We start from the raw sequence: 18,214 nt of genomic DNA on the forward strand, positions 1-18,214 counted from the left end.
ATTGAAAGGAGAAGGAGGAGGAAGAAAAGGAGAAGAAGAAGGGAAAGGAGAACTCGAGAACTGGCCATTATAGATTCAGCACAGAGACAGCCTTGAATGCATTCCTGATGGCCCAGCCCTGCTCAGGATGATGAAACAGCAGTGGCAGTTTCCCCTTCTCCAGTTACAGACATTCTGTTCTACAAGAAGCCCACATGTGAGTGTGAACCACACACTTAATTCCATACTCTGGCCTGGTGACCGCTGGCTGGTGAAGGTCTGGGAAGACGGAAGACGTCCCCAGGAAGCCCCTCCCTCCTGCATCTGGAACCCTGATGGCACCCAGAAAGCTGCCCCATGGGAGTAGTCAGCGGGCTGGACATGTCTCATGTAAAGGCCAGTTTCTAGGGGTTTTTCAGGGTGTGGGGTAGAGGGAGCAGATGAAAGGAGGCAGAGCTTAGGTGACAATGCTGCCATCACCCAGTCTCTCCAGAGCCTCTCCACCCTTCTTCTCCCTGATCTGGACCCACAGGGACTCACCACAGGGCTCCTTCAGCTTCTGGCTTTTGATTGGATGGAAGAAGACCCAGAGACCACAGAAGGGTGAGGCTGGCATTAGTCCCTGGATCTATCCCTGTGCCCCTCTCTGCAGAGGGCCGTCCCCCCTCAGCTGCCTGTTCTGATTTCTGCCCGTGCCCTGTCCCTTGCCTGTCAGGCTTGGCTGCCCTGCTCTTACGTGCTCTGAGATGCCATGCCATGCCCTGGTGGCTTTCCTAAACCCTGTCTGTACCTTTGTTAAAAACAAAAACTCCTGTATCAAATTCTCCAGTTTGTGCCCGCTGTTTTCTCCTGGGAGTTAGATTAATGGACTATAACTTGGCGATCACTACTCTACTTCAATCTCATTCCCCAATCAGTCCTGCACATAGGATTGATGTGGAGAAAATACCTCCCAGACGGGGAGTGGTGACTCACGCCTGTAACCCTAGCACTTGCTGAGGCTTAGACGGGAGGACTGCTTGAGCCCAGGGGTTCGAGACCAGCCTGGGCAACTTGGCAAGCCCTTGTCTCTGCAAAAAATCAGAAAATTAGTTGAGAGTGGTGGTGTGCACCTGTAGTACCAGCTACTCAGGAGGCTGAGGTAGAAGGATCCCCTGAGCCCAGGAGGTCGAGGCTGCGATGAGCTGTGATTGTGCCACTGCCCTCCAGGCTGGGTGACAGAGTGAGAGACCGATTCAAAACAAAGAAAAAGAAACATGAAAAAAAAAGGATTTGGCCCAGCTGAGTGGCTCCCGCCGTCTTCCTTCTCAAAATAGCATGTCCTAGGCCCGGCTGCTGAGAGGAGGCCATAGGAGCCAGGAGGCCACACCATGAACACCACACACCAAAGGCAGCCTCTCATTCATCTGTGAGCCAAGGGCAACTCCCACCTGCCCAGCTGTCAGACCCGTCAGATCAAGGAGCAAGACCCAGCCGAAGAATGACAATAGCTGCTAATGTTTTCTGGAAGAAGGGAGGACAAAGAGGAAGGGAGGGGCGTGAAGGAAGGGGCGTGCAGTAGGTGACTATTCCCAGGGCTGTGGTCAGAGCCACTGCCACTCACGTGCCCACCTTGTCTTGCTGTATACTCATTGTCTTCGATCAGCCGGGCCAGGCCAAAGTCGGCAATCTTGCATATGAGTCCATTCCCCACCAGGATGTTGGCTGATCGCAGGTCTCTGTGGATGTAATTCATGCGCTCGATGTAGGCCATTCCTGCAGCAACCTGTGGAGAGCCAGGGAACAGGACCCGTCACACCGTGACCTGACATGCTCACATGTCATTCAAGGGGGTACCCGAAAAAACTGGAATTTATTTATAAAAAATTGCAAATTTATTCTATATGTTTAAATTTCAGTCACCTTCAGGGTCTTCTCCGTGTGATGCAATACACCCATCGAGAGGTTTTTCTCTACTGCTCAAAACAGTTTTTGAATGCATCAGTTTTGATGCCTTTTAGTGCTTCTGCTGATTTTTGTTTCTCTCTTCCACATTGGCAAAATGTTTCCCTTTGAGCATTTTTTTCATCCAGGGAAACGGAAGAAAGTTGCTTAGGGTAAGGTTGGGTGAATAGGGAGGGTGGGGCATAGGGATCCTACCATTTTTGGCCAAAAACTGCTGAATACTCAGTGTGGTGTGGACAGGTGCACTTGTAAATCACCCATCATGAAATGGGCAAATGCCTTGAAAGAATCTTCAAAAAAAAATGAACTGAAGCCAAACACAGATTCTCACAACTGTGTTAGTTGGTATACTGATGCTGATGGGTTGGTTCTTAGAACACTTATCTAGGGGTAAGCCTGTGCTACAATAAGCCCACCCTCCAAAAGATAATTCCGGTTTTTTGGGTCCCTGCCTTATACATTTACCTCACAAATCAATGTCCCCCAAGGGCCTACCTGTGCAGCCATGTCCACAAGATTTGGTAATTTGAGAGCTCTTCCTTCTCCATCTTTTAAGAAATCAAGTAAACTTCCTATGAACAAAACAGAAAACCATTTCAACTTACTTTGAAAGATAAGAATTGCCAATAGAGAGCTGTATTTGGTTTCCTTATTAAAAGTAATAAGGTAGTTGAATGGGATAATGCATCAGTAAAAGGGTTTATATAAAAAAGCAGGGTAGAAACGATTCTATACATTGAGAAGCAACAGTTTTACCTTTTAAAAATAGTGTTGATTCCACTTCTAAAGACAACAACAATTTGATAAAACTAGAAGAAATGGAATTAAGTCTCCTTTTATGCCAGAGAAAGGAACACGTGAAGACCTGCACCACTTCAATCCCATTTTCCCAAGGGCTGATGTGGGGAAAATGCAGACTAAGCTGACTGGTCCAAAATAGTGGTTCCCACCAGGACCCTGCCAGATTTGTAAATGCTCAGGGCTCATCCCAGATCAACTCAGTTAGAAACTCTAAAGGCTGGGTCTAGAAACTTGTGTTTTAAGAAGCCCTCCGAGTGATCCTAACATAAGGTAAAGTTTGAGAATTACTGTCTTAGCTTATTTTCAGTCAAGAAAACAATATCTGAGGAATATGGGTGGGGCAGATAGTTGCCCTTAATTAGATCATAGCCAGCCAAGCCTTAAATCAGACTCTGAAACAAAACAGTTGCAGAATCACAGCCACTATTATAACACAGCCTGAGGAGGCTTAGAACTGACTAACACAATGACAGAAATGATCACCTGCAGAAGCTGGAGGCCCCTGATGGTCACCGGTGATGTTTACAAAATAACCCTGGATTCAAAGGACAAGCAATGTGCCAGGGAAAAGTTCCAATTATATTTTAAAAGAAAATTCATGGAGCGTTCCATATTTAAAAAAAAAAAAAAAAAGAAAGAAAGCACATGGAAAAGAAGAATCGCACTGGCATCCTCTGATGTATCCTGCACTGCCTTTTAAGGCTGTTTCTTGTTTGGTTCATCTATTTTTTCAAAACAGAATGAACTCTGGCCTTATCCCCAACAATAATGGTTTGATTAGAGAGAGAGAGTGAGTGAATATGAGAATACTCTTTAAAAGCATGTCATTTCATCATCTGATGTTTAAGAGAGCTAGAAAAAAAAGTGAGATATTAAAATGACAGAGATGAAACTTAGCCCAGAGACCAGTGTCTGACGGAGCTTTTTGGCCCCTGTAAAAGGGATATTTAACAAAGCTGCCACATTCAAAATACCAGCAGACCATCAAGAGCCTCTGTTCCACCTGATGTCAAAAACGAGTGATTTCATGATGGACAGGTGCTTGATCCCTGACACGTGCAATGTGCAGAAGGCACAGCACTTCGCCAGGGCTTGGTGGGAATGTGTTAAAAACGCTTTCACGCATGGAGCTTCCTGACGGGGATCCTTGACTCCTCAGAGAAACCCTTGTGAGCACTAGGGGGTGGGGGCAGTGCTGCCTACCTTTATTCATGTACTCGGTTACGATGTAGATGGGCTCCTCGGACACCACCGCGTACAGCTGGACCAGCTTGTCATGCTTCAGCTTCTTCATGATCTGCGCCTCCTCCAGGAAGGACTCGGGGGACATGGTGCCTGGCTTGAGCGTCTTTATGGCTACTTTTGTGTTTCCATTCCAGGTACCTGCAAACATCCCACAACATTAAGTCAGACCAAAGAACCTCTTTTGACGGGAGGAAAAAAGTTTCTGACCAACAGCTATTTGCATCAAGTTAAATTTTAAGTTTATAAAACTTAATATAGCTCTTGTTGAACAAAGGCAGTTAATTGCAAGGACTCAGTCAAGTATTTTGACAGGAAAACTGTGTCTACTTATGGCTATGGACACTTATGGCTATATTAAGGTTTGTAATTCATCTTCTTTTTTTTCTTATTTTGAGACACATCACTCTCTTTTCTGGCTCAGTCATATAATTACAAATTTATACCAAAAGCTCTGAGCCCATGTTTATAGTGATAAAAGTCTAGGGGTTAGAACAGGCCTGGCCATCCAACAGTCGTCCCTCAGGTAGTGAGCACAGATGAAATAAGATTATTTAAGTTTATAGGATGTGCCATTTAAGAAATTTGGCAATGCACTGAGGACATCTGGAAATCACCCCAGCCTCTCGATTGTCTGTTCTGAACGAGTGACTTGACTGAGTCCTTGCAAGGGTGAGCCCACATGCTGATGAGCACTGGCGAGGAGCTCAGGACCCTTTGCCAGGACTCCAACCAGGTAAGGCAAATTCCTCGGGTTACTGATGTCAGCCATGGCAAGAGTAATGGCTTCTATCAGGAGGACTGGGGGAATGAACAGCAGCTGGGAGGGAGCAGAAATGTCTAAACTGAACATGTTTAAAAAATCTAGTAAATTGGAATGCAAGACCTGGTTTAAAAATCACCATCAGTTATCTCATCTGTAAAATACAGAAATGGGACTGGGCTATCTTTTGTCTCTTTCGGCCCCAATATTAAAAAAGTAAAACCTAGGTTCTATACGTAGTCCATTATTAGATCCGTGACTTTAGAGAGCAACTTTATAAAGGGGAAACATTCTGCTAATTGACATTATTTTCTGTTTGAAAAAGATGACTGGTTTAAATTAAAATTTATTTTTATATTTAATGTAATTGGTTTTAGAACTTGAGAATTCTGTAAATTGGAGCAATTTTTGTTATCCTATTAAAAACACATTTCATAGAATTACAAAAATATAAACTATGAAAAAACAAATGGCTTAAAGAAGAGTTAGTTTAAGTCTCATAGAATATCTGCCCACCGAGTGCACATAGGAAATTTGAAAATTTGTAAGTAATCTTTGCTATTTAAGCGTTAGCACACAACATTTTAAATACAGTGAAATCTTCCTCCCTAGTACCAGGCTGGTTAATTACATAGGTATCCATCCTGATTCCAGTGGGCACGCTGTCTTTTGTTAAGTGGGAAACAAAATGTGAATGGTATGTGTAATGATTTAAAGCTGACAATTATAAAGCTTGAAAATAAATTTTCTTGTAGGGTCCAGTTCTTCCTGATTAAAATCCTTAAGATGTGAAGGAAGCAAGAAGGAGGGTTCTGTGAGCATCAATACTGTTTTCTTGACAGATGTAGCTGGGTGGGGCCAAAGTCTGTGTGTCTCTAAGCAAAGCTGCTACTGGCCCAAAGGATTATAAAACAGTTTCAAGGGCACAGTGCTGTCGGCCTTATCAGTGACAACCAAGAAAGAAATGTTTGTGTGTCCATTGAACACCTATTGTCTGCAAAGGACTTTAAATACATTATCCTGTGTCATTCAAAAATCAGTCCTATGAAGCAAGTATCACTCTAATTTTACAGATGAAAAAACTGAGCTCAGAGAGGTTATTAAGCCTCTTGCTCACAGTTAATCAGCTGGTGAGGATTTACACCCAGGCGCACAGAACAAAATGCCCATGGTCTTCCTTATGGCGTCCATGTGTGGTATCTTACCTTCCTGCCTCTTAGGAGAGGACGCCTCAGATTCACAGTGCACTGTTTCCTGTCCTGTGGGTGCCTTTATTCACCACAAGAAGCAGGACAGCTGCGCACAGCAAGGGGTTCCCATGTTCTGAAAATCTGGATGACCTGTGCCCATTTGGTCATCAGGGAAAGTGTCTTTGTGCAAAACCATCCTTTAACTGGCTTTGAAATGCAGCTGAAATGCAATGTGCCCTCTGCCTTACCAAGCCACACTTCAGCGAAACACCCCTGACCCAGCTTCTCCTCCAGAAACAACGAGTCACGTGCAACTTCCCAAGCATCTTTAGCCAGTCCAGAAGTTTGTGGGGTACAACTCGATGCAATCACAGTTAAGTTAAAACACAAACCATCAGCTTTCTCTATAGGAAAAGGAATTAATAAAGAAAACACAGTCCTTATAATCCATAATCATGCATGCACTGGAAAGATGGAAGGTGACATTCGGCAAATGCTTGCCTTCAGAAATGAAGTTCAAGACTGTCTGTGCAGGCTGGGGCGTTCCTCATACCATTTGCCGGTTTATGGATTGAGGCTCCTGTAATTGTACAATCTGAGTCATTTGCCAATTTTGCCTGCTTGCCATTTCTTTTCTAAAAATTCCAGAATTTTAAAACCGAAATCAAAATTCTCATTTCCCTCTATAAGGAATCAAACATCCTTCCTGGGTGTAATGCCTTTATTTTCACCTTCCATCTTTGACGTTTGGGGTTTCCCAAACGAGGAAGCCAATAGGAGAGTAATTGAGTCTCAGCATACCCATCCATACTTCCCCAAACTGCCCATTTCCCAGTCTCTTGATCAACTGCAGGGATTCTCGAGGGATTTCCCAGACATCTTTGGTTTTGACAGACAGATCGGTAAGCCTTGGCATCCCTTTGTGACAGGGAACGACTAGGCGGCAGCAGAGGCCTGCGGCTCTCTCTGATGGAGCAGGCGGCAGCGGGCAGGGAGAGAAGAGCAGAACATGTAACAACAGCACTCACAGGTTACACCCGCACCAACGCTGCTTGCGGGGGCTACACCAACAGATGCGCTGGAGCGGCAGACATCAACACGCGGAAGCACTGCCACTGGGGCAGAATGCAGGACATTTCAAATGTGGGTTACTCCAGTCCCAGGTGTGAGACAGTTTATACACAGATACTGACATAGGCTGCTTCAGTTTCTGTACTCACAGAGTGAGAGGAACATTTCCAGCCCAATGTGCTAATAACAAGTCTTCTGAAAACCCGAAAATACCCTTGACAATTTTAAAAAGTTGCATCTGGACTGAAGAATGTTGACATGACTGTCCTTTCCCCACCTCCAATATCTAGATTAAACAGGGGGTTGGGGATCTTCCTGTATGATTAGACTGTATTTAAAATTATAACTTTAGGACAGAACATTAAAGTGTCATAAACTAGTGAGGCTGAAGATTATACTTGGTGGGGAAAAAAGAGGTCACGTTTTTCTAGTGATTTCTTTGGCTTTCTAATTGACTCTTTTCTATCTGTCAGATATTCTTGAACTGCTTCTTTGATATTTTTCATTTAAAAAATCTTTATAACAGTCTCTGATATATAATTTAACTGTCTGGTTTGAAAGGAGAAAGAATGGAAACTAAAATTTGCAAAAACTCAAGGTTGTGAAAGAATTCTGTTCCTTATGACAGAGAGGAAGGAAAAGAATAGTTATTATTCGGAAGTTATTGGGAGGTTTTTTTTCCCTCTCTATTTCCTTTTTTCTTCTTAAAGAATACATCTTTTAGACTCTAGCAGACATAGCCGGGAGTTGGTGGATCATGCCTGTAATTCCAACACTTTGGGAGGCTTGAGGCTAGGAGTTTGAGTACAGCTTGGGCAACAAAGTGAGACCTTGTCTCTACAAACAATAGAAAAAATTAGCCAGGTGTGTTTGCATACACCTATAGTCCCAGCTACTCAGAGGCTGAGGCAGGAGGATTGCTAGACCCTTGAAGCTGCAGTAAGCTGTGGTTGTGCCACTGTACTCCAGCCTGGGCAACAGAGTGAAACCCTGCCTGAAAAAAAAAGAATCTAGCAGTGATAAGGGGAAATTAACTAAAGGCCAAGTAAACATCAGGTAGGGGAGAAAAGGTAACAAAGAATAAGAGATCAGGGATGTGACAAAAGCTGCAGAGAGTGTGGTCTACGAGGTAGACAGACACAGCTTGGCCCCCGGAAGCCCCGGGACCCAGGAAAAGCAAATGCAGTGTTGCTTTTTCTTTGGGAGCTAGCTGCAACTTCTTTTTTACTCCTTTCCTTCTGATGGAATTAAGTTCTGAGATGTTTAGGCAGGAAATTATTTATGTGTATTTTTCAAAGGTGTTTTATCGTGTGTGAGAGAGAAAAAGGCAAGGAAAAGCCAACATAAAAGCTGATCGAGATGACTTTGTTTCTGAGATTAAAAAATATCCATTGTTCTTGCTACCCCTTCCCTCCTTCCAGCTCTGGGCTGTTATTAAGGTGCCCTTTCCAACACAGCATTTTCAAATGGCCCAAACCCTGGGGACTTGCTGGTTTTTAGCTGTAATAAAATATATTTCAGTATTTGAAAAATCCTTCCAACGTGCAGGCGCTTCAAGTAGATTGCTTAAGCTCAAGGAGATATTCTGTTCTGTTTTTCCCAGCTGTTTCATTGGAATCCACATAGGCCAGATTAGCTAAGGCCACAACCAATGAGCACGCTAAGGGTTGTTAATATCATCAATTAGTGCCCAGGGTCAATATACGGACATTTCTAATTATCATTTTCAAAAGATGGCTTTTTTGTACTAAAAAGTATACACACATATTTTTCAATGAATATGCATAGAGCAATAGTAGAGATAAATCAAGTACTATTTTTGAGTGTGTCATTGTCTTGAAGAACAATAGAAAATGTATAGCTGAGTCTCACATAGGGTGCCAGGGATCAAGGATCTAGAAGCATGCCTGTGTGTGTATGAATCAGGTAGTGGGATATACATGCTTGTCTAGGAAAGAAAGTGGTCATTTAACAACTGCACATAAAGCCGCATTTTTAAATAAGATGTACAAATTGCATACCTAAACACCTAATAATTACATATGTTTTCTGGGACAACAAGATAATGGTGACATCTGGGTATTAGGTGAGAGACTATCTACTTTGAAAAAGCTGAACTTAAGGGATGCTATTAGATCTAAGAGCTATGGGCCATGTACGTGTAAGATCAGGTAGAAAACAACTCTTGGTGGGAGTGGCCCATGATACACGGGCTGCAGGAGAGTGAAATGCACGTGCGGCCGTTCCCGTGACAGTGCTGAGTGTGCATGGTGGCAGAGACATGACATTCCCTATAGAGTCTCCATGGAAGTGCCCTCCCAGGCACCGCGCCCTCCTCTCACGGTGCTGAACTACACTATGCTGGGGATGGGAGGAGATCATGTTGTGTGGATTTTAAGAGAAAGATGAAAACACAAACACTTAAAAAAGAAACCTATTGCTTTCTACTTGGGGGACTAGAATATTATAGAAGCTTCTGACAAACATACGGAATTAATAAAAACTACGGTAGAACAACAGCAATAGAACCTGTCGGCCAACCCCCCACTGGTAGCAGAGAGAAACATTTTCCCAGGGACTTCACATGCGTCTGTTGTGCCCCTTCTTCCACCCGGCCCTTTTTGCTCTGTGTTGACCCATTCCCGCCAGCGACCAAATGGTTAGCAGAAGTCAGAATGCAGGTTACCTGAGTAGTGCTGTACGAGTTGCTGAAGGGTTTCAAACTGGGCCCGGGTGGTGATATAGTACCCACCATTGTCAAGTTTGCGAATTTTATAATGTTTGACGTGGTCTCCTTTCATATCATCCCAGTCACGGATGGAAAGTGAATAGGCACCTGGTGAGAAGACAGAGCATGGCAGCGCCCGTCATCTTGAGTACTGGCTTGTTTCTCAGGTCTCATTCACTCGACTGTTCTGATTACTAATCACCAAGGGCATGCATATAAGCATGCACACGTGTGTGCACACATGTATGTACACATGCTTATGAGTGTGTGTACACACATGCATGCATGCACATACACACACGCAAGTACAAGTGCACACACATATAGGCACCCACACACATGGGCACCACACACACACACACACACAAACACACAGCATCTCCACTCAGTAACAGGAAGATGCCTCTTGTTGTCATGCAAACAGCAGAGGATATTAGCAATAAAATGATTCTGCCCTTGAGACTGAAAACTTCCTGGGTATCTTGCTAAAATACTCAGTTCAGTACCCTCTGAACTAATACAGTGGAGACACAGTTCTGACACCCTCTCTCCCACCCCCGCAATCCAAGCCAGGAGAAGTGAGATGATGCATGACTAAGCTCGTGTCCCATGTCACCTTCACCCACGGACATGGGGAGGTGGAGGTAGCACATGCACAAGAAAGTCAGGGATGTTTCTCCATGCAAGCGTCAAGTTTCTGCTTTCCAATGTTTTTTATGCCTCTAACAAGTAGCATCTGAAGCTGAAACTAGACATCAGAATACTACTCTTTTCTTCTTGACTGTCTCCTCTTGTGGGCTCTAATGAGCTGTTAAATATTGAAAAGGACAACAGCTGGAGGAAGAACGTCCTCAGTTATTAAGAAAACAAAAGGAAAGCAAAAACAACCTGAGCAGCCAAGATTTCCAGAGAATCCCAATTCTGAAGGGCTTCTGAGAGCCCTTGATCTCGTGAGCCCTGAGCAGCAAAGCTGCTGGGCCTGTGTTTCAGGGAAGGGCCTTGTTGGCGCCTCTGTGGTTTTAGATGCTGCCTGCAATTCTGGAACCTGAAGGAAAAACTGAAAATAGAACTCAACCACGAGGCAGGGAGGATATACACCATTTACAGTCCCTGCACAGCAGAAACGGGTCTTTCATCCTCTGACTAATCTGCAGATCTGAGTGACAAGTCAGCTCTTCAACTCATCTTACCTTTGGTGGTTTCACTCTCGCGGATAAGAAAGGTACCTCTTGGGTTTCCAAAGGACAAGAGCTGTCGCTCAGCATCTTTTCGGCCAAGTTTTCCAAAGTACCACCTTTAAATGAGATCAAGCAAAGAAATGACTAACAGTCATCAACAGTGTTGGCTTCTCTGCCTGTCCTTCCAGTGCTGTCCTCAGCCTCTCTGCATGTACTAATTTCTAATTCCGTTCAGTTCTTCCAATCTCTTCCCAGTTCCATCCCTGATCCAATTCTCATGCTTGAAAAAATCAGATTTGAATTGTGGTTTGTTTTCCTTCCCTCCAGACATGACAAGAACCAGCTTGTGTTAAAACTGCTGCCTGCATGCGCTAATGAGAAATCTAAGACCTTGTTCTGAAGTGGCAACCACGAGAGACCCCTCCCAAGCGCATCTAAAAGACCCTTGATTTCTGGGCATAATGATAACTCCTGGGAAATAACAAAACACAGTCTTAGTGTATAGGAAGACTGTTAATCAAGCATTTAGAAAAAGTCAGAATAGATGAAGAATAAAGCCATGATATTCTTAGTAACTTCCTACCTACAGGAACTATGAAAAAAAGTCAGGATTATCTCTAAGTGAATGACTGCTGTCCTGGGGGGTGTGCTTGCATTTTCTCTCTCCTCCCCAAGCATGAGGACTTGGTAAGCGAAGACCTTTTTCAGGGCCCTGGACTGTGAGCTTCTGTATCTCCCCTCTGGCACAGCTGCAGGAACGCATTACTGTGCGCCTTTGGGATCTGTGCCTAGTCGGCGAGTGCTCCCTTAAAGATGACTTGATGACGTGGCATTTTCATCTTCTCGCTGAGCAAATTAATGACACTCCCGGCCACATTCAGGGCCTCACATGAAGTCACCCCAGGATGTTACAGCCTGTGGCTCCCTCCCCGACGTGTCTGGCCTCAAGCGCTGCCTGGTAATTAGTTACGGTGCACATAGCACTGGACGCTGCAGGAGCAGCAGGGGCCCCAAGGAACCCTAGAGAGAATCCCGGATCATCCCAGTGGAATCTGTGCGTGGGACTAATTTGAAGAATATTTCACTGTGGAAGGATCCAGTTTCTAAAATTAAATTTCAATTCATTATACTTGAACATAGATATCATGTGTTCACTGTCAAAGCCTTTTGTGAAGGAAAGAGTTTCGCTGACGGTAAGAAAAGACACCCTGCATGTTAGTGCCTCAGTGACTCTTAGAGTACCAGAATGGGTGAGGTCTGGCACTGGTTGGTGTGAAGAGTACACCAATTATTTGTGAGAAATGACTTTCTGAGTGTGTATCTACACCCAATTAAAATGCTGTATAAAACAGCAGTAAATTGTTAGAATGATGGATTGCACCCAAACAATAGTATTTTAAGATAATGATAGTTAAAAGCATATGTAAAACCATAGGCATTGTTTTAAAAAATATTTTAGCGCTGGGCATGGTAGCTCATGCCTGTAATCTCAGCACTTTGGGAGGCAGAGGTGAGAGGACTGCCTGAGCCCACGGGTTTGAGACGAGCCTGGGCAACTTGGTGAGACCTCGTCTCTACAATAAATCAAAAAATTATCTGGGTGTGGTGACACACGCCTATAGTTCTAGCTACTTGGAAGGCTGAAGAGGAAGGATCACCTGAGCCCAGCAGGTTGAGGTTGCAGTGGCCATGAGCATGTCGCTGCACTCCAACCTGGATTACAGAGTGAGACTCTGGCTAAAAAAAAAAAAAAATTGGTCTTTAAAAACAAAATATTTAAAAAGTTGATCATTATAAATATAACTTAAATATATAGCTAGTAGGTTGCCAGTTAAATCAAAGTAATGCCACATTTTGGTGGTACCTTTTATTCTGAAAGATGTTTGCAAATATGTTCCAAAGTAAAATTTCAGTACAAATACTTTCATTCACTGATGATGAAACACATTCACTAGGAGAAAAAACAGCTCAGAACCACTGAGTATTTGAGAGTAAGAAACAAAGCAGATCCTCTTAGAGAAAATACAAGGAAATTAAAGATGAAAACGACCCAACTGGAGGTTTGGCTGGGTGTGGAGGCGAATCTCCCCGGCAACGCTTACACAAATCCACGGCAAGATTAAATGTCAGAGTCCACGCCTGGTTGGGTGGCTGGCTTTTCCTGACTTCCTTTCTGAAGAGGTGAGCCCCAAGGCCTCAGGGAGGAGGCCAAGTTCCTGCATCTAGGAAATCATCGCTCCACCTCCGTCTTCCTCAGTTCAGAAGTTAGGGCTGGGACACAAGCCACCCTGACTGCCTCCCTCTGTGAGTGCCTTGTAATCCTGGAGGTCAGGAGAAGGGACAAGGGTCCCCTTCTGGATCCCCTTGGCGTGTTGACCACCTTCTTTTTTTTTTTTTTTGAGTTGGAGTCTCACTCTGTCGCCCAGACTGGAGTAGTGCAATGGCTCCGGCGATCCTTCCGCCTCAGCCTTCCAAGTAGCCGGAATTACAGGCATGTGCTACCACGCCCAGCTGATTTTTTTGGTTTATTGCAGAGATGAGGTCTCGCTGCCCAGGCGGGTCTTGAACCCACGGGCTCAGGCAATCCACTCACCTCAGCCTCCCAAAGGTGCAGCATTACAGGCTGAGCCACCAAGCCTGGCTTGACCACCTTCTTAAACCACTATAAATTGAATGCCTGTGCCAAATAACCACTGGTCACTATTTATAATCAAGGAAACTAAGTGAAGTCCCAAATCAAAGGAAAGGACCTTTTGAAATTCACTGTCGGGTCTCCCAGCTGAGGGACACACTGTGTGAGATGCTTTTACCTGGGGCACGGAAGGGGTATCTTTCAGCATCCTGACATTTCTGATTACTTTCAGGAGAAAAATATTGGTTTAATCTGTGATTATTCCTTGCCTCACCCTTTCTCGAGCAGAGGCTGCAGGCTTAGAAACTTGGGTCAGCTCTCGCTAGAATTTCATCAAATTTTTTAGTAACTTTCTATGCCAAGCTATATTGGGTTTTCACTTAGGGTAATGATATAAAGTTTCCTTTCAAAATAAGTATGTTTTTAAAAAGTGAGCAGGGCCAGGTGGTGGCTCACGCCTGTAATCTCAGCATTTTAGGAGACTGAGGCAGGAAGATTGCTTGAGCTCAGGAGTTCAAGACCAGCCTGGGCAACATAGTAAGACCTTGTCTCTTCAAAAGATAAACAATTAGCTGGGAGTGATGGCACAAACCTGTACTCCCAGGAGGTTGAGGTACTCAGGAGGTTGAGGTAGAAGGAATGCCTGAGCCCAGGAGGTTGAGGCTGCAGTGAGCTATGACTGTGCCACTGCACTCCAGCCTGGGCAAGAGAGTGAAATCCTGTTTCTAAAACAACAACAACAACAAATAAAAAGTGAGTAGGCTTAAAGAAAAGCATTAAGTTAGTAATAGTGCAAGTGTTGCACAGATATAGCAGAAACCTGAGAATCACAGACTGAAGACATTCCTTCCGTGCCCAGGGAGAAGGGTCTCAACAGTGTGTCCCAAGACCTGGGGAACACTACAGTGATGGTGCTCAAATAGTCCTTTCCTTCTCTTTGGAGCTCACTTAGTTTTCTGGTAGTAAACAGTGGCCAGGGTGATTTGATCCAGGTATTTACCTGGTAGCAGACTAGGAAGGAGCTCAACATGCTGAGGCGATCCAGAAGGGATAACCCTCGTCCCTTCTCCTGACCTGGGGGCACTTGTGGGCCCTTCTGATATTCTCCCAACCCTTAACCACTCTGGTGAACTTCTCCCTCCTGCCCAGTGTTAATGGCATTGCATTGTGGCAGCCGACTTTTAAAAGCAAGTAGTTGAGTGAAAATAAAACCAAGCCTACTCTTCTGCCTGGATCGAGTCGACCGGAGCCACGTAGTTGCTGGGGATGTAGCCCGTCTCTCCAGTGGTCAGGGAGCGTGCTTCCCACCAGTCTCCTTCCCTGTGAAGAAAGAAGAGAGCGGTGAGCATGTGGGCCAGTGCAGCAGCCTTCAGGCAGAGAGTCGTGCTGCCTGAGGCGTGTGACCGTCATCGCATCACTCTGCCACCTGACTTCTCTAAGCTCCAACAAGGTCCCCTGCCCCCGACTTGGTGAAAGTCAGAAGGTTATGTCCGAGTCAGCCATGAGATGAATGCAGGGTCACCTCTTGCCTTCTTTGTGAAGTAAGAATGTAGGACCTTGGCCACGAGAGGCCTCTCTTGGGGGGAGGGACATTTTGCCTGGCAAGTGTCCCCGACTTGGGCAGAGAGGAAAGGAATCCTGCCTCAGTTTACTTAAGAAAAAGACCACAGGCCAGGTGTGGTGGCTCATGCCTGTAACCTCAGCACTTTGAGAGGCTGAGGTGGGAGGACTGCTTGAGCCCAGGAGTTTGAGACCAGTCTGGACAACATAGGGAGACCTTGTCTCTACAAAAAATAAAAACAGTGGGGCGTGGTGGTGTGTGCCTGTAGTCCCAGGTACTTAGGAGGCTGAGATGGAAGGATCGCCTGAGCCTAGGAGGTTGAGGCTGTGGTGAGCCGTGATGGTGCCACTGCACTCCAGTCTGGGCAGCAGAATGAGACCTTGAGTCAAAAAAAAAAAAAAGAAAAAGAAAAAAAAAAACCCATCACAGCTGCAGACCATTGGAATGAGAAGCCCAGCAGAAGAGCTGGTGAGCGGGACACACACTCTGAATACTGCCTTGCTTGGCTCAAGAAAATGGGGGGCCACCTTGCTGCAGGCAGAAGGACGAATGCTTCTAGGACACGCCCTCCTGGCAGTTTCAATCTGAGGCTGCTCCATCCACATCCAGAGTGCTGGCCTGAGGATGAGGGGCAGGAGAGGGAGGGTGGGAGTAGCCGCCAGGGCATGTGGGAACTCGGGGTGGGGCTGGCAGGTCATAGGATGGTCTCCATTTGGGGAGCTCTCGGGGGACGTCAGAGGTGAGCCTGTGACGCTCCTCTCTGCTGAAAGTCTGTGAGCACATGGAACGGTTCAAGTTCACACGTTTAGATCCATGCAAGTTTGCATGCGGCAGAGCAGGGAAGGCGTGTTCCCATCGCGAGGCCCACCTTGTGGGGCTGTAGCGTCGACGCTGGCTGAGTGGCTGCAGAAGCTTCCAATTGCCATCCGTGGTCAGGAGCACAGGGCAGGGAGGGCATGGCTGTTTTGAGTCGGTCAGACCTCTCAGACCATAACTGCCGGGGCCCACTGCCATCTCTCCTCCTTTTTTGGTCCTTGGAGGCAGCAAGAGAAACCCCAGGCCTCTTTTAAATCATTTTTTTGGTTGGGCTCTGGGTCAGAGCCTTCAGCCGAGAAAGAAAACGTGTGGACTTCTGGCTGTGGTAAAGAGCCTCCTGGACTGACTGGCTTAGGGAGAGGATTGCCAGCCTCCACATCAGACTCCAGCCTTGCTCCCAGTCAGCTCTCTGAAGACGATTCTCTGAGCACTAACCCCAAACAGGATTTAATGGAGCAAAGAGCGAGGCCACAGGGCAGTGTGTGCTGTGGCACAGGAGTGGGAAAGTTGGGATGGCGCAGGTAACAGAACTGCCACACAAATGCTGGTGCCAGCAGAGGGTTTTAAAAGAGTAGTTTTTAACTGGCTCCCAGTCTCTCCTTCTTACCCTATTAAACAAATACATCAAAAGGAGAATACTCCTCATACCAGAAAGTCCTTTATATATAGCCTTAAGTTTCGTTCATGCCCAGATTTTATTGTGAGATGTTTGCACATACCCAGGAATAGCTGCGCAGTATATGCAGACAACTGTGAACCCCCGCCGGGCTGGAGAATAGATGGGCACCCACGGGTGGGATTTGCACAGTGCTGCCCCCTGCCGCAGGCATTGCTCTGCCTTTCAGGTTCAAATCATGAACTTGAACATGTTAACACTGTTAACAGTTTTGACTGGTCTCATTTCTATGCCTCCTGAAAGAACACATGCATTTGTAAGGATATCATCTAAGAACATATGTGGACGTTTATTTTTTTCTTTAAACACATGTGTTAAGGAAACGGCTCTGGACACATAATCCTCACTCTAATATGGTGATTTTTATGGCTCTGAAATTCCACTAGATGGAGACATTTCATCATAATAAATAATACTCATGCTCTCGCTTCCCCCACTCCTTCCCGCCCCCAATCTGGGACATGCTCCAAAATGGCCAGGAAAAAACTAAGTGCTTGTAGCAGAGGCTTATTTTTTAATGTGCAATAACAGGTTAGTTCTAATTGAATTAAATTAAGAAGAAAGAAGGCTCCCATGGGTCTTAGGAGATGTGAGAATGCCAACGGGGCCAGGAAGCCAACACATTTTGCTGCAGGTTGGGACAAGCCCAGTTGGATTCAGGTGAGCTGGCATTGATGAAGTCATTTCCAGTTTGAACCTAGCACTGACGATCTCATTTGGGTCCAGGCACCTAATAGTTTAGCACAGATCAGAACTCAATGATCAGCTCGTGCAGAAGTTATGAACCAAGAATTCATGATTTCCGTTCCTGACCCCATTAATCTTGCAAGGGTTTCCAGCTACTTGTGAGAAAGATTTCTCTTTTTCTAGGGATCCAGGATCCCTTTCTCCATCAAAGGAGACATGAGGTGGCAAAGAGTGAATGTATTATGTGGAAAAGCTCACGTGTGGAGCCCCCGAGGCTGGTGTAGACTCAGAACACTGTCCACAGTGGCTGAGCAGGTGAAGAAGTCATCTTTGTAATAAGCTAGAAGCATCAAATTCACCCAAAAGCCAAAGGTCTATAAATCATGTTGACTTAGGAAACAGGCTCTTGACTGCTACCTTTTATGTCTTGAATTATTGTGGGCAATTAGCATTACGGAAGCTGCATTTCTTGAAACTTTTCTTATTGTTCAGATTTTTCATTAATTCCCACTTGGTAAAATCTTCTTTGTTATCTTCCTCTTATTCAAATACACAATTTAAAGCCTAGCACTGGGTTAGAATGACTTGTAAGTCTTCATAACAGCTCCACCTGTCCTTTTGATGTAAGGACTTATTAGAATAGCCTGTCCTAAATCCCTAAAGCTGCTCCTAGGGCTTGTGGTCCCACGAGCTGGGAGCCCAGGAGCCTTGATGGACCCCAAAGTGGCACTTGCCAACAGAAGTTAGCCTTGACCTGCCCAGGCCTGGGGCATTTTTGTTATAAATTTTGAATCCTTTCCAAATATAGTCACTCCCACCTTACTGTCAGAATATTGGTGACAATTTAGACAAATATTAGGGTGGGGCCCTAAACCAGGATTTCTTCTGATCATGATAGTAAAAAACTGTCCAAGGCAATAACCACTACTCCACTCTGTGTAAAACA

At 45.2% G+C, this 18,214-nt stretch overlaps 1 protein-coding gene across 1 annotated transcript in view; it reads right to left on the reverse strand.

Moving 5' to 3' along the window:
• Positions 1 to 18,214, reverse strand: part of FYN (FYN proto-oncogene, Src family tyrosine kinase) — a 158,464-nt gene that overhangs the window by 33,508 nt on the left and 106,742 nt on the right. The window contains exons 5-12 of the mRNA XM_021712853.1: positions 14,750 to 14,848; positions 10,909 to 11,012; positions 9,677 to 9,826; positions 6,721 to 6,885; positions 6,168 to 6,323; positions 3,928 to 4,107; positions 2,419 to 2,495; positions 1,591 to 1,744 (exon numbers count right to left, since the gene is read on the reverse strand). Coding sequence (XP_021568528.1) covers positions 1,591 to 1,744; positions 2,419 to 2,495; positions 3,928 to 4,107; positions 6,168 to 6,323; positions 6,721 to 6,885; positions 9,677 to 9,826; positions 10,909 to 11,012; positions 14,750 to 14,848 — 1,085 coding nt within the window. The remainder of the gene's footprint in view (positions 1 to 1,590; positions 1,745 to 2,418; positions 2,496 to 3,927; positions 4,108 to 6,167; positions 6,324 to 6,720; positions 6,886 to 9,676; positions 9,827 to 10,908; positions 11,013 to 14,749; positions 14,849 to 18,214) is intronic.

This window comes from Carlito syrichta, unplaced genomic scaffold, assembly GCF_000164805.1.
Source record: "Carlito syrichta isolate Samal-C Ts95f unplaced genomic scaffold, Tarsius_syrichta-2.0.1 Scaffold303669, whole genome shotgun sequence".
Lineage (NCBI taxonomy): Eukaryota > Metazoa > Chordata > Mammalia > Primates > Tarsiidae > Carlito > Carlito syrichta.